Below are 12,550 nucleotides of genomic sequence, written 5' to 3' on the forward strand. Positions count from 1 at the left end.
TCACCCCTGGCCCTGGGGCCACCAGCGGGCTTGTAGCACAGCCCTGTGATGGTTTGAGCATAGAATAGATTTATTAGGGTTGGGAAATACCTCTAGGGAGCATCACCTAACCACGCTGCTCCTTTGGGGTTTTGCAGGCTCTTCACAAGCAGCAGCAAAGCCTTCAGAGCTTAACAACCTTAATTTGGTGAGAGCTTCACCTGCAGGAGGGTCATTAAAGCAACTGAACGTGCTTCCTGAAATATCCCCAGCACTACTGGATCTGCAGAGGGAAGCAGAGGTGGAGCAGGCTCTCCTGCCCAACAGCACCACAGCCCAGCGCCGTGACTCCACTCACGAGCCCAAGCTGCCCAACAGGTCTCTGGACTGAGAGCACAGACTGACTGCCACGTGCAAATCAACAAACACACTATTACTTTTTTTAAATTTTTTTTTTTTTTTTGCACAGAGTATATAGGCTACTTACTTCTACCTCGAATCTTGAACTGATGGCCTGGCAAAGGCAACCAACTGAGGTATGAGAAACAAGCTTGTATGGGGAACAAACTCCTGTTCGAGCGTCATCTGATTGTACATAGTTTAAAACTTCCCTGAGAAGTATGAAGTGTTCAAAAGTCAACTTGCATATGAAGCACATAAATGCAAGGGATTATTGTGTAAAGAGAAAAGTATTTGATACAACTGTACATAAGAGTTTTCATATATAAATATATATATAAAAAATATATATATCTTTTACAGAGGCTATTTTAATCTTTAGTGCATGGAAAACTGAGTGAAATTTTACAATTTTGGCAATATTGTTTTCAGTATCAGGTTGCTGTTAAACTTTGTGAGAGAAATAATTCTGGTGCCTTAAATGCATAAACAAAACTTTTAAATGCCAGACTGTTCCAAAGGGATTGTCCCTCTTTTCAGTGGAAGTTCCTTTACACCATGTACATCAGGGCTGGGGCAATCCCAGGTACTGGTTGGGTGGAAAAGTGACCAGGAACAGCCCTGTGGAGAGGGACTTGGGAGTGTTGGTGGGTCAGAGGCTGGAGTGCCCTGGCCATGTGTCCTCACAGCCCAGAGATCCAACCATGTCCTGGCCTGCATCCACAGCATGGTGGGCAGCAGATTCTTCTCCTCTGCTCCACTCAGGTGAGACCCCACCTGGGGTTCTGCACACAGTTCTGGTGCCTTCAGTGTAAGAAGTAATGAGTTCAAAGTGAAAAAGGGGAAATTTAGGTTAGATACAGAAGAAATTGAAATTCTTCCCTGTGAGGATGGTGAGGCACTGGTACAGTTGCCAGAGAAGCTGCAGATGTCCCATCCCTGTAGGTGTCCAGGCTGGATGGACCTCTGAGCAACCTGGACTAATGAAAGGTCTCCCTGCCCATGGCAGAGGGCTGGAACAAGAGCATCTTTAAGGTCAGGACAGGCTGGATAGATGGGCTAAATCCAACAACGTGAAGTTCAACAAATCCAAGTGCCGGATCCTGCACTTTGGCCACAACAACCCCTGTGGTACAGGCTGGGGACAGTGGCCAGGCAGAAAGGGACCTGGGGGCACTGACTGAACAGGGAGACAGTGGAGTCACCGTGCCTGGACAGGTTTAGAAAAATATTGGATCTGGCACTTAGCCATGGTTTAGATGATAAGGTGGTGTTAGGCCATAGGTTGGACTTGATCATCTCAAAGGTCTCTTCCAACCTAGTTAATCCTGTGATTCTACCCCTTCCAACCAAAGACTTTCTGTGATTCAATTGGATTCACTAGCACGAATTTCCTTTCCCTTAGAAATTTATTGTACTTCCTTAGAAATTTATTGTACTTAACACATTTAATAACAGAGATCTTTAACTGTGTCAAATGAAATTTATAAAGAAAAAAAGCAGCGAGCAATTATATAGCAACCTGATATTTTCCTGTTGGTGGAAGAACTTAAATTCCATTATTTTTTCAAAACTTTATACAAATTAGTATTTGAACTGTGACTGTGTGAGACTTTAGAGTGGACCACACAGGAGGCACTAAATAACTCTTCAACAGTGCAGAGCCCCAAAACAACCAGAGGAAAAGGCTGTTTTGACTGGGAAGAAGTTGTTACCAAAATAAATAACTTGTGCAGTAAACCAGGGGTGGTCTCATAACAGTGCACCTCTCAAACACGTCATCACAGAGGTTTTACCTGCCATGTGTGCACAGCACTGAGAACCACAGCCCTCACCACAGGCCCTTCCCCTCCCAAAGGGACCCAGCTCTACCTGTCTGAGGTGTGTGCAGCAATCCAGCCTTGCCCTGCTTAGAATAAATAACCTGTGCCAGTATAATGTATTTTCACACCCAAAAACCACATCTGTTCCAGGGGGGTTTGAAACCATAGAGCTGTTTTGACAACAAAACTAAACTATACTCCTAGGGGGACAGCTGTATCACTAATTCATCCAATACTTTTTTTTTTCCCTGCAACACAATATTACACTTTGTAGTTGAACAGCCAGACTCTCTATATGAGAATATCACCTTCAAGTGAGTTATGCTGCTTTGTGTAGCAGTTCTGGGCTAGTTAGAAATACACTTGTTTTATAAGGAAAACTGTGGATTCATGGTTGAATCGACTTTTAAGTGGAAATGTCCCAGATGTTTTTATGTGGTCTTTTAAGTCCATCCATTAATGGGGGGGTATAAAGAAATGCCCACCTCAGTCAAAGAGATCTTTGTCACTTCTGACTTCACAATGATGCTTTTTATTTATAGAAAGGTTGCTTTCTGTTGGTGTTTGTTGGTACCTGTGGATGGAGGACTCCTGTTCTTTGTGATTTGAGTTCTGCTAACATGAGGTTGCTAACTCTGGTGATGACTACTTTGGGGCAGGTTTATCATGGGTGGGAGGGGGCGTTGTTACTTTTTTCCTTAGGAGCAACTCAAATACCAGTTCCGCCGGGGCCAAGTCTGGGAATCCACCTTTGCCAGGACTGTGGTTCAGAACAAGCAGCAGAGACAAGGGCAGAAACACCTCATGTTCACTTTAGCTCCATCACTGAGGGATGTGCCCCAGTGCTGCTGCACCTGTGGGGTTTCAGGAGCAGCTCCAAGCTGCCCCTTGGTTTTATTAAAGCTGGTCCTACCCAGCCTTAGCTTGAGGAGCCACCAGCTCCTGTAAGGGAAGGACCCCAGGCCCGGAGGGTCAGGGAGAGCAGCAGCTGCCCCTGGATGAAGCCAGGCATAATTCAGCCAGTACCTGTCTGTCCCAGTCCCTGACTATTGACACGTTTGCACTTTGAGACAGGTGGCGAATTATGTTGAGTGCCAAGTTTATTCAGAGCAGAGGAAATGGATGTCAGAAAATTATAAACCGAGCACAGTTTTCCCTTTGCTCTGAAGGGAAAAGTGCTCCAGAACTAACTCATGGAACCAGGGACATGGGGAAGATGGGAATGATTCGATGGGCTCGTTTTGCTGGCAGAAATGTCATCACCAGTGCACATACAAATGCATATTTACCATGTTAACATTGAAAATAATGTTTCTGAATAAAGTTAACTGCCTAATGTTATGACTTCCACTAAATATGTGAATTTGCTGCTTCTAAGAGGCAATGTGAAAGAGGAAGTATTACTTTTGTGTACAAATTTATTTATTTATTAGAGAATTTGGTACAATGTTGTACATTGAAAAACATGTAAGATATTGAAGTGTCTAACAAACGGCATTGAAGTGTCTTTAATAAAAGTTCATTTATAATATTACGGCTGATCTGTTGAGAGTGAGCTTTTGGGAGTTTCAGTTGAAAATTAAATAAAATTCTAATCCATTGCTATATCTCTTTTCTGTCTTTCTCTTATGAAAATGGAGATAAACTGCTCTTGATATTGGGCCATGAGATCCTGGGGAACAGCGTGAGGCTCTGACAGCCTGGGATGTGGATGGGGTGGAATTTGGGGCTGGATTGAAAAATACAATACAGAACTTGTAAGAAATACGTTTCCAATACATCAGCTTGCTTTAGTATCTGGCAAGTCCCCCTATCTTGGCAGAGAACAGAACACACGAGGTGTGTGTGTGTGTGCGTGCAAGTAAAAACAGGGCCAGGACAGCACCAGACCCAGCTGCAGTTGTGAACACCTCTGGTATTCCCAAACCCCAACCCCACCCTGGGTGGAAATTCCAGAGGTAGCTTTGGACATAAGCCTGAATTCCTGCTTTAACTAAAAATCTCAATTCAGCTTCTGTAGATTTTTTAAAAATTGAAACTAACTCGCCCTTGAAATTATTGCTTTGGGTATAAAGCAGGTTGTCTGAGAATACTCAAAGTTCCTTAACACATCTAGGAGTTAATTTGTTTTAAAATGGAGAGAGGTTTTAAGAGGCTGGTGCCTGGTGTAAAATTTGTTATCCTACTTTATCCTAGTAATGGGCTACATTGAATTTTGGTAAACTTGAAATAAAACATTGCCAAAACTTAAGGCAAACAGTCATAGGGGAATCCATGCAATTTTTGGTCTATTTTTTCTCCCCAGTTTTCCAAAACTAAAAATGTCCTTTTCATCCATATGAGGCAAACTGATGCATGCAGAACAGCCCAGGCCACCTGGGGCTGTCACTTACCTGATCCCCAGGTACCTTTGGCCTTCTTGTGCGGCAGAGCTGTGCCACTGGCACAGAGGAAGGGCAATCACTTGAGGTCTGTCCCCTCCCACCATTAGCTTGGCTAAAACAATTTAGCTGCTTGGCTGGGTTTTGGTTGGGGATTTTTATTTTAATTAAAAAAAAAAAGGTGATGACAAAAACTGATTCTGCAATATTAAATAAAAACAACAAAAAAATGTAACATTTGGACCCAACGACATAAAGATGATTATTTACAACTCAAGTAATTAAATGCATCAGCTGCAGTGCTAACCCCCTCACCATGTTTAAAGAGCTTCAATAGAAAATTTGATAGATTTTTGAGACACAGTAATAAATCTCCCTCCCTTCCCAGCCCCTAAAATTGAATGTGATATATGTATATATAGAATGTCCTAAAAGAGACAGCCTCAAAGTGGCAGGAAGCACAGCTTCACCAAGCCATGGTAATAAGTAGTGTTACCAACCAGCCAACACGGGACTTGGCTGAATTCCCTATTTTAATTGAAGATTATTTTTAAGAATTATGTCCTTTGTTCTGTATGTTTTACTTGTCTGCCAATTATTTTCTAAGTTTTGGCCTCTAAAAAGTCTTACTACTCTGTCATGGATAGCAGTGTGGCAGCACATTTCTCTCTCAGGATTTTTCATAAGAGGTGAACAGAGAGAAAGGAAGAGAAAACAATTTCTATTTCTGCTCCTTGTTTTTCTCACGTGGAATGTGTTTGGAGAATTGTTTACCTGGGGTGAGTGCTTGATTGGATTCTGGTGAGGATTGTTTGAGCCTGATGGCAAATCCAACCCACCTGGGGCTGGACTCTTGACAGGGTCACAAGTTGTGAGTGAGTTAGATATGGTAGTTAGAAAAAGGAGTTATGCAGTTTTAGTATCTTCCTTTATATAGTATATTAATGTATTTTAGCATATTTGTAACACTGAAATCATTCAGCCTTCTGAACTGAGTCAGACATCAGCATTCCCACCGGGCTTGCCTGCATTTACAACATAGCAGTGTAATAAAACATCCAGCGTGTGCTGTAGGCACTCTGGGCAGGTTCTCCCTCTCCCTAGACTCCAGACACCTGTACATTGTCCTCAGGATGGGAACAGCCTCACAGGTAAATTACAGCACTCTGGGGCAGCACATCAGTGTTGGCATGACAGGGACAGTGCCAGCAGGATGAGTGACCCGGCATGGCTCATCCCAGGGCCCTGTAGCACCACTCCCACGCAGGAAACCACCACCCAGCACAGCCCCTTGGCTTTGCCTGCCCACACAAACACCCTCCACAGCTAAACCTCCCCAGCCACCCCTCAGCATCAGCCAAGCTGGTGCTGTAAACCCCCAGCACCGAGCCTGGTGATAATGTTGAATAATTCCAATGAGGTCGTTCCATCACACTCATCCTCACACCATTTTGGCTGCTGCAGCTTCTGTTTCCTACATGAGAACAGCAGCAGAGTTTTGCCCTCAGGATCCTCCCATACAGCAGCAGAACTCTGATGTTCTTCCTGCCTTGCCCTCCCAGCTTCCCCCCAACAGGCTTCAGCACTTCCATCCTCCTGCTGCTTCAGCTGCTGAGGGATGAAGACCAGAAGAAGGCAGAGCTCCGTATCTTTGCACACGCACAGCTGTAAAATAATACAAGCCTGTGCTTTTACTGGAGAAATATGAGTGTGATTAATAAAGCTGCACTGGCTCCCACACAGGAATGCTTGCTGAGCACCTGTAGGTATAAACAGGAATATAAACTTCCACAAACACAGCTCGAATCAGAAACAAATGGATGATTGTCTTTTACAAAGAGTTCTCCCAAGCCAGGATCCTTTCGGTGCTGTTGCAGGGCAGCAGGCTGTAACTCTATCAGCCCCTTCCCCTCCCCTGTTACGAGGCAGGTGCCACTGAATGATGAAAACTTGCTTTATTTCAGCCTCCCCACTCAGCCCCCAAGCCAGAGCTTTCCAAAACACTTTCCCTGCAGGAGTTCTAATAATGCCTTTTGCAGCCACCGTAATTAGCTGTTTACCCCCCAAACATTACTTTTTTGGCACGACTCTTCAAAATTACCTCACCCAATTTTCCATGCAGGAAAATTTCATGTTTGGGAAACTGGATTATTGGGGGATTTACTTTTCTCTAGCAGGGCGAGTGGCTCTCAGCCTGCAGGACAGCTGCTGTGAGGGGTGCGGGAGGAAGGCTCTGCTCCCAGCCCGCCTCCTCCTCCTCCTCCTCGGCGGCTTCTCCCCGAGCAGGATGGGCTGGACTGGCTCAGAGCAGCAGCTGCCGAGTCTTCTCGTATGTCCCCAGGAAGATGAAGCCTCCCAGGCTGATGGCTGCCATCCGTGGGACAACACCTGCGAACAAGCTGAGGGAGAGGAAAGGCGCTTTGAGAGGATGAGCGGGGAGCGGATGCAGGGGCTTCGCACAACACAGCCAAGGAAAACTCTCTCCTGCTGGTTTCTTAAATCCCACCCTGCTACTCACTGCAGGAATCTGTCTGGACTTCCCTAACACAGCACTCCCAAGGCTTGTGGTTTTTAACCCCTCTCCACTCTCCTCGGGTGCAGAAGGAAAAGGCAGAGGCCATTGTGGACCACTGGAATGGGGAGCTCAGGCACATGGAATGTGGGCACATGGCCAAAAGAGCTGCAGACAGGTGGGAACACCCTGTCCCCCTGTCCTCCACTGCTCCCCACAGCCTCTCGGGGCCAGGGGCTGCCCCTTGCAGCTCACTGCAGTGGCTCATTCCCAGGAACACACAACAGCCATGAGGGAGCAGAAATATTCCATTTGTGGCACCTTCAGCTGCCACCCTTCCTAGGTACCTGATCTTCGTCTCGTGCAAAGCCAATTCCTCGACAGGTCTGAACTCACAGCTGGTTTAACAACTTCAGGACAGGCCAGTGTATCCTCCCAGAGGATTACAGGCTTCCTTGGTGGCAAGCAAGGAGTAAACTCGAATCCGTTTGGCATCCCACCCCCCTTCCAGACCTGTGGCACTCAGCCTGGCTGAGCTCCACAGGGATCCTGTCCCTGGCCTTCCCAAGCACTGCTGAGAGGGTGTCCACAGTGGGACACGCTGCGATTCCTGGTGAGACCTGGCTGCACAGGGAAACCTCTGGCAGTAATGAGCTCTGCTAAGCAGCCTGGAGCACACACGGGCAGATGGAAACATTTTATGGCTTTACTAGACAGCAATTGGGCCTATTACCATAATGACAGCTTTAAAACAGAGTAATTTGTACAAGGCATGTATGGACAGAGCACTGATAGGGCAAATCCTAGGGAGCAGCACACAGCATCCCTCTCCTGCCGAATTAGGGAGCCTCATTACGGGAGCAGGGGCAGACATTGGTTTCCAGAACAGCCCACTCGAGACACAGCTATTACACAAACGGGCCCATAACTGAGTTACCCAGAGGCTGCATCCCTGGCAACCCCTATTACTGACCATCACTTCCAAGAATCCTGGCCCTGCTTCTCCCAGTTTCCTGTTCCCACCTGCCACCCGCGGCCTCTCCAATCCAGCCTTCCCCCATGGGCTCCTTTCTGTGTGAGGGCAGAGCTCAGCAGCTGCAGGGAGGTCCCAGACCCAAAGAGCAGAGCTCTGTGGCAGGTCTGACCAAACTGGTCTCTGCTGGGCTATGCCTGCCTCCAGCAGCAGATGAGGTAAATTTGGTTTATTTCTGAAACCACTCTGGTGGGCAGAGGTCTGCTGTCTAGCTGGATTTGGTCTCTGTCTGCAGACTTCACCTGGCACTCTGCCACTCCTCATCCCTAACAGGACTCCTGCAGTTACTCTTTGGATCACTGAATCATTTAGGCTGAAAAAGGACAAGCCCAAAATGACCAAGCCCACCACTAACCCATGTCCTCAAGCACCACAGTTACACGCTTTGAACACTTCCAGGGATGCTGATTCTACCGCTTCCCTGGGAAACAGGGCAAGGCAATGCAGGGCTTGGGCACAGCACAGAGGGGCCAGTGCTGAAAAAAGCATTGTGTGTAACTTGCAGCCCAGTGCTGGAGGCTTTCTCTGCCCTGCTGGGCTGCCAGGCTAAATTCCCCCAGAGATGGGACCCTTCTCTACTCCCCAAAGAGAATTCTCTCTGCTCTCCTCCCCTCGAGGGGCTGCCCAGCAACAGAGGCTTTCTCTGTGCATGTGCTGTTACTGCTGAGGCATGTGCCCTTCTGGTATTTTTCCACTGAAATCGAGATTCATAACCCACACTTCAAGAAATAAAACTAAACTATGTCGAGGGATTGTTATTTCAAAATTAAATCAGTACCTCACATGTGCCAATTCTACTCAGGCTAGGAAGCTCATGGGAGGAACAGGACACCTGGTGTAACACCACCAGCTCCATCCCCAGCTCTACACAGGCCACCTCACCAGCATCAGCACTCCAATAACCCTCGTGTTTCTCACCAATAAGTTGTGAAGCTTCATCCATGGCTTTCCAACACCACTATCTCCTTGTGTGAAAAGCCATCAGACAAGATGCAAACTCCCTTTCCCATGAATGATTCCTCTACTCCTCTGACAAGAGCAAAGAGGTTCACAGACCCACTCACCCCATCCCTATCCCAACCCCTGCCAGTCCTGGCTCTCCCTGGACAGAAAGGGATGTGGAATTTCTTGGCATGAAGCAGAGGGATTTACTAGGTGCAGACCAGGAAGCTGAGCCCTGTGCTCTGGATTTAATAAGGTGGCAATAAGCAATGCGTCTTTCTGCCCTCAGAGTTCCTCCTCTTCAAGTACGAGATTTATTAGAGGAGCCATTAATCATGTCATGTTGTAACTGGCCAAAAAAGCCCGACACTTTTATTGGTTTTGATTAATAGATTTATAATTGGCAGCAGGCATGGCAGTCTCTGCGTTTATTTTTCCCAAGACTTTCTTCCTTTTCCTCGCAGCTGACGCAGCTTGGCCTCCTTTACACGTTACTTTTTCTCCAGATCTCTTATTGTTTTGATTTCAGCAGAATTGTGCTCTTTTTGGTCCTAGCCCACTGGTGCTATCTTTTAGCAGAGTTTAATTCTGGGCTGTTTAGAAGAGGGCACTGCTGAAACACCCTGAAAAGAGCACAAACATACATTTTTACTTTCTGCTGTTGGCTGGGGGGTGGGGGGAGTTTCCTCAGTCAAACCCATGCCTCTTCACACCCTTCAGAGCTCAGCTTCCACCAGCAGCAGACATGGCCTCACTTCTCCCAGACCCTTTCAAAGCATGCCTATAGAGTCCACCAAGCCATGCAGGGCCCAAAGTCACCCACTGCCACATCACCTTGTCCCCTCCAAGGGGCAAACCTGAGACAGCCCATCCCCGAGCGCTGCCGGGGGGCACAGCTGGATGCCTGCCTGGAATCAGTGTTCAGGAACTTCCTGCAATTTGTTTTGAATTATTTCCCACATGTGTAGAAAGAAGGTTGAACTTTTATTAGCTGGGCAAGCAGAGATCAGATGTTCAGAGAAAGCTGTCCCCTGCAAAGCTGTGTTGTGGGCAGCAAAGGTTAGAACAGTGCCCTGAAAAAGTGAGAGGGTTAAAAATCTATGGAAAACTACAGGGAAAAGTCACAACCTTCCAAAAATCCCTCTGTTTCTCTTCCAGGACACAGACAGGTGAGACATGAGCCCTGCTGAAGGAAGCACAGGCTAAACTTCATGGACTGGAGAAGTTAAAACACATATTTGCTTCACTTACCCCACCCTGTTCTCTTTGAGTGTGTGTCTTATACCAGTAGTTGGCCTCTGAAAGTAATGTCAGTAAAAATCAGTAATAATTTTGACACCTCAAAATGTTCTAGCAACACCAGCAGAAGACTCTGTGTTCCCACACTGCTCCAGGGTCAGGAGAGCAATCCTCTGTCTCAGGACTGGACAAAGTGAGGCACTTAAAGAGACTGGATGGACATCACCAAAGACTTCCTCAGCTGGTCAGAGGAAAGCCCAGAACATTTCTCCACTCTGGCTACAGCAGGAAAGCCCTGGAGAGCTGCTCTGTGGCTGCTCAGACCTACTCTTTGTACTCAAGCCTGGCTCAAACTTGCACTTTTGCACACTGCAAAAATCTGGGGGCACGTGCTCAAGGCCAGACCTGAGAGGAGATTCAAAGCTCACAGCTCCTCCCTCTGCTTCAGCTTGTCCCCACTGCTGGCACCACTGCCTGCTCACACTGAGCTTCACAAGAAGAATGGGGAATTGAAAGGAACAGAGAAGACCTTGCTGGTGCTTTCACATCTGCAAGAATTGCCAGGAGGAGGAAAAACTGTCCATAAGGGGCTTGTGGGTCCTATGCTGACCTTCCCTGGAGAAGAGGGGATCACATCCCTGACCTCAGGAGAGGGGATCACATCCCTTAAATGAAACTGCTGAAACTGCCACGAGATGTGCCTGAATTTAAAGGGATACAAATCACAAATATCCACAGGGAAAAGTCCATCATGGGTAATTAAAACAAATATATATATATTATAACACAAATATATATATAAAAAAAAATCCCCCTTGCCTCTGACAGCTGGAGCTGGGCTTGGAGGTTGGGCATACTCCCAACAATGCCCTCTTTTCTGTACTCTTCCCTGGACACTGCCCCCAGCCAGGGCTAAGGTGAGGACACTCAACCTCCCTGAGGGATTTGTTCTTGGCTACCCGACTGTTGCTCCCTGCCCAGGTGTGCAGCAATCAAAAGGCTTTTCTGTATGCCAGTATTTAAACAGAAACAGATCCCACCCCATCCTCTCACACCCCCTAAAACACACAGACAGCACAACCCCTGAGGTGCAGCACGTCCTTACCCTGACAGGCCTTGTGTCCTCCAGATGCCACCAAGGGCAGCCAGAACATTCCCACTGGCATTGCTGGAACCAGCCTGCACCACAGAGAGAGAGACTGAAAATGTTGGCAGAGGTTTAGTTATTCACTGAGCTCCTGTGCCTGGTTAGTGCTACATGACAGGAATCACAGACATCCCAATTACCTCCTTACCCCAGCCACAGGCAAAAGCTCCTCATCTGCAGGAATGACAAAAAGGGCAGAAAGTGCAGCAGAGGCACAGAAAAACAAAACAATCAAGGTCCCACAGCTGGTCAGTTCAGAACTGGGCAGCCAGTCCCTTCTGCACAACATTCAGCTCTACATCCAGCAGCTGGCACTGCAGTTAGACCTTAATAAAAACACACTCTCGAAGCACCAAGTGACTTTGCTGCTCCTTTAGATTTAAAAGAAAAAAAAACCAAAAAAACCCCAAAAAACAAAAAAAAAACCACCCAAAACCTCTGAATAGTGTATTGCATGTTAAAATTGTCTTGAGTGCAAAACAGAGGACAAACTGCAGGATAAGAGACACTTAAATTCCATGTGTGAATTCTTAATGTGAAAGGACTGATAGAAACTGAACGGTCTCAAAGCACTCTCATTTTTCTATCTGGTTGCTCAAGAGAGAGGCAGAGATAAAGGAAACCCAGTTTTTACAGGTTCATCCCCAACACTACCCAAAGACAAAGAAGCTGCAGCAGACACAGCCCAGCAATGACAGATAACACAGCACATGTGACTCAGCTCTTAGCAACAAGCAACACCCCAAATTGAGAGAAGTGAGCAACAGGGTAAAAACACCCACAGAAACTCCAGAATGCCCATCCTTCACCAACACAACAGCTCTTTTCAGAGCTGGGAAAGGCTTTAGGAACATCCACCTGCTGAGGGCTATTAGCTCGGTGGCTGTCAGCTCTGCCCTGGCTCAGTGAGATGATGATGGGAACACCAGACTCACTAGCATTTTCTAAACTTATTGATCTTATAAGCAGTCTTCTTCTGCCTTGGCTGGCAGATGTTGGCCATCACAATCTCTATAGTTTAACATTTTACAACAGAAAATCCAGTACCAAGCCCTCCTCAGAAAAGACACACACACATTCTGAATTATCAGAACA

General features: G+C 46.8%; 2 protein-coding genes across 8 annotated transcripts in view; one reads left to right on the top strand and one right to left on the bottom strand.

Moving 5' to 3' along the window:
* LRIG1 (leucine rich repeats and immunoglobulin like domains 1) overlaps positions 1-3,806 on the top strand; it is a 91,179-nt gene extending 87,373 nt beyond the window's left edge. The window contains 1 exon segment of the mRNA XM_012573270.5: positions 138-3,806. Within this exon segment, the coding sequence (XP_012428724.5) occupies positions 138-370 (233 nt within the window). The 3' untranslated portion in view covers positions 371-3,806.
* A 2,716-nt stretch (positions 3,807-6,522) lies between these two features.
* Positions 6,523-12,550, bottom strand: part of SLC25A26 (solute carrier family 25 member 26) — an 82,354-nt gene continuing 76,326 nt past the window's right edge. For 3 of the 7 annotated variants that reach the window (XM_041718869.2, XM_041718867.2, XM_041718866.2), the window contains 2 exons: positions 11,414-11,507; positions 6,523-6,981 (listed from right to left, as the gene is read on the bottom strand). In XM_041718869.2, the coding sequence (XP_041574803.2) occupies positions 6,743-6,981; positions 11,414-11,507 (333 nt within the window). In that variant the 3' untranslated portion in view covers positions 6,523-6,742. Of the gene's footprint in view, positions 6,982-9,458; positions 9,693-11,413; positions 11,508-12,550 lie in introns of those variants that run through there. The other 4 variants (XM_072934873.1, XM_004176944.5, XM_030283343.4 and 1 more) reach the window with 3 other exon arrangements.

This window comes from Taeniopygia guttata, chromosome 12, assembly GCF_048771995.1.
Source record: "Taeniopygia guttata chromosome 12, bTaeGut7.mat, whole genome shotgun sequence".
NCBI lineage: Eukaryota > Metazoa > Chordata > Aves > Passeriformes > Estrildidae > Taeniopygia > Taeniopygia guttata.